Raw genomic sequence first — 3,205 nt, forward strand, 5'->3', positions numbered from 1 at the left:
TTTTAGTTGAGGACTCCGGAAGTGGATGTCTGGTGGCTCATATCCTATTTGATAAGATCCCTGATGAGATAAAGGCAGAGCTCATTAGAGGCTCTAGCACACCATATCCTGGCTTGAACTGCATACTGCAGTATAGTCACGAAGTTATTAAAGCATTACTCCGGATTAAACCTATTTCAACTCCTAAGACAGAACTGATTCCACGGTTTAAGCCAAGGTCAAATGCTGTTTGGACGAGAAGCCCACCTAAAAATTCTGCATTACAAAGTTTTCACGCAGACCTAGACTTGGAAGACAAGATTCCTTATTGCAATTTTTTGTGCAAGAAATGGACACACTAGTTCTCAGTGTACTACCTATCCCTCATACAATGAGCGCCTGCAACGCTGTAGGCAACTTGGATTGTGTGAATTCTGCACAGTTGCCAGCCATGATCAGAAAGCCTGTCCAGGAGTCAAGGGATTTAGATTCCCTTGCAGGTATTGTAAGTCTCGGAGGCATTATGCTTCTATGTGTCCTCAATTTGTACTAGAGGAAACAGAAATAAATACTAACATAAGTACAAAACTTGGGGACATTCAAAACCTACTGCCAATGGTCAACATCACAATTAAAAGGGGAGCCTCCTCAGTTTCTCTGAATTGCCTTATTGACTCGGGCAGTCAGAGGTCATATTTCTCTGAACGGGTTCTTCAGCACCTGAAGTGCGATCCAGACTCATGGGAGGAGGTGGCCATGGACGTTGTGACCTTTGTGGGGAGAAAACGCCGCATTTTCAAGCAGTTAACTGCAGTTGTAGAGGTCTTGCCGGGAGTAGCCCCCCAACTACCTATTTTAATTGATTGCGAATTGAATCTGTCTCACAAAGTACCAGACCTTCCTCTGGTTTGGGAAAACCTAAGAAAACTGAATTATACCTTTGCTGCAGAGATAGAGAGTGGCAGTGTACAATTGTGGGGTCTCATGGGAATTGATTTGATTCAATATATGCGTCCCATGAAGATAACACGATGCATGAATGGTGCGGCTTGGCAGACATCCGCTGGCATTATCCCCATAGGAAATACAAAACATTTTTTGCATGAGAACCAAATCAGTAAGATTGCTATAACTCCGGGAGCCTTGAGCTATGAAATTGACAGGCAGTACTATTGTAACGATTCTTTGGTTAATAGTATTGTGAATCCTGTTCCGACCTATGTGGATCCATTTGCCGACATTTTTGAAGGAAGCACTGTGGATCGGGGCTTGGAATGGATGTTTAGTCTAGAATCCTTGGGACTGCCTGACATAGAATCGGTTTCTGACTATGACAATCAAAAGATGGAAGAATTCATGCAAAACATAGTTTATAAAGATGGTCATTATTTGGTTAAATTGCCTTGGCATAAGGACAAGTTATCTCAGGTTCAATCTAACCATCATATAGCACTTAAGGTGCTGGACAGAGTAGTATTCAATTTAAAGAAGAAGGACTTATATGAGGAGTATATTAAGGTTTTTGAAGACCAAGAAAGAGAAGGGATAATTGAACCCCTAGAATGCTCCCCTCAGGAATACAAGCATTATGTGTGGGTTCCACATAGACCTGTGTTCAAAGACGAGCATACAACTACAACTAAAATTCGACCAGTTTTTAACTGTTCTTTTAAAACTAAGAACTCTGTCTCTCTAAATGATGCTGCTTATCCTGGGATCAACTTAACAGGGGACATGCTTGATTTAACTCTGCTTTTCCGAACAAATAGGTATGTATTTTTAGCAGACATCAAGAAGGCATTCTTGATGATTCGATTATCTAGTGAATCTGATAAGAATAAATTTTGTTTCTTTCTGCGAAAAAATAATAAGCTAATGTGTTATCGTTACACAACAATCTTATTTGGGTTTAGTGCAAGCCCATTCATCTTGAATTGCATACTAAAATTTCATGCTGGGCGTTATCCTTTGGATGATTGCACTGGGATGTTACAGTCTAATTTTTATGTAGATAATCTGATTAAAACAAGCAATTCCTTGGATGAGTTAACGGGCTTGTATACACGAGCAGTAGAAAGATTGCAAGAAGGAGGATTCATACTCCAATCTTGCAATTCTAATCATACAGAATTACACGATTTAATGAGGAGAGATGGTACTCTTGTGAGTCACAGCTGTCCTTGGGAGAAGGTATTAGGTTATCGTTACGATCCTCTTGCTGATACCATCAATATTGCTTCCTATAATTGTAACCCTGAGGCAGCAACTAAAAGGCATATACTGTCTGAAGCATCAAGGATATTCGATCCACTCTCATTATGTTTGCCGGTATCTATACAGGCACGTACTCTTGTTAGTGAGTTGTGGAAATTAGGTTTTGAGTGGGATGAGATTGTGCCAAGTGAACTTCAATCCAAATGGGCAGTCATCGCTCATGAATTGTCAGAACTTGGTTCTGTTACCTTCCCTAGAAAAACCCTTGATGAAGGGAGGGAAGCTGAATTATTTCTGTTTTGTGATGCATCCTAAAGGGCATATGGATTTGCAGCATATGCAGTCCAGGGGAGGGTTTCATCTCTGGTTTTTTCCAAGGCAAAGGTGGCGCCTCTTAAATCGAAGAGTTTACCAACTCTGGAGCTTTTATCGGCCTTCTTGGCCATCAAGTGCCTTCCGACTTTGTTGAAGGCCTATTCTAATGTAAGTTTCAAAAAGGTATTTCTTGCAGTTGATTCACAAATAGTATTATCCTGGTTGGTCACAAGGCGGACTAATAGCAAGAATGTTTTTGCCATGAATAGATTGAAGGACATTAGTCAATGGGAGGCTGAATTGATGTCTAAATTTGGTGTGGCAATTCAGTTTAAATATGTGCCTACTGCACAGAATCCCGCTGACCTTATCACCAGAGGTATTCCTACCTCTAAACTGAGGGCCAATTTGGAATATTGGGTTTCTGGACCGTCTTGGCTAAGAGACCAACCGATTTCTTGGCCTGAAAATCCTTTGAATTGTTAGAGCCCAGAAAGCAAAAAGATTGTATCTTCGATGGTTTGTGCTGTTTCGCACAGCCAGGAGGAGCCAGTTGTGCAATATGATAGATATTCTTCATTGTCTAAACTATTAAATGTCACCACATGTGTGTTCAAGTTTATTAATAGGTTGAGGAAAAGAGACTCCGACTTTGGTAAGATGGCTCGGACACACTTGATTAAAGTAATGCAGAGAC

At 40.7% G+C, this 3,205-nt stretch overlaps 1 protein-coding gene across 1 annotated transcript; it reads left to right on the forward strand.

Moving 5' to 3' along the window:
• Window positions 1-1,014: 1,014 nt before the first annotated feature.
• Window positions 1,015-2,508, forward strand: LOC145246527 (uncharacterized). Its single transcript, XM_080108134.1, has one exon. The coding sequence runs from the start codon at window positions 1,015-1,017 to the stop codon at window positions 2,506-2,508; it is 1,494 nt and encodes a 497-aa protein (XP_079964260.1).
• The last annotated feature ends 697 nt before the right edge of the window (window positions 2,509-3,205 follow it).

The sequence above is a fragment of the Euprymna scolopes genome, chromosome 24 (genome assembly GCF_053919585.1).
Source record: "Euprymna scolopes isolate OS-2025 chromosome 24, ASM5391958v1, whole genome shotgun sequence".
Classification (NCBI taxonomy): Eukaryota; Metazoa; Mollusca; class Cephalopoda; order Sepiida; family Sepiolidae; genus Euprymna; species Euprymna scolopes.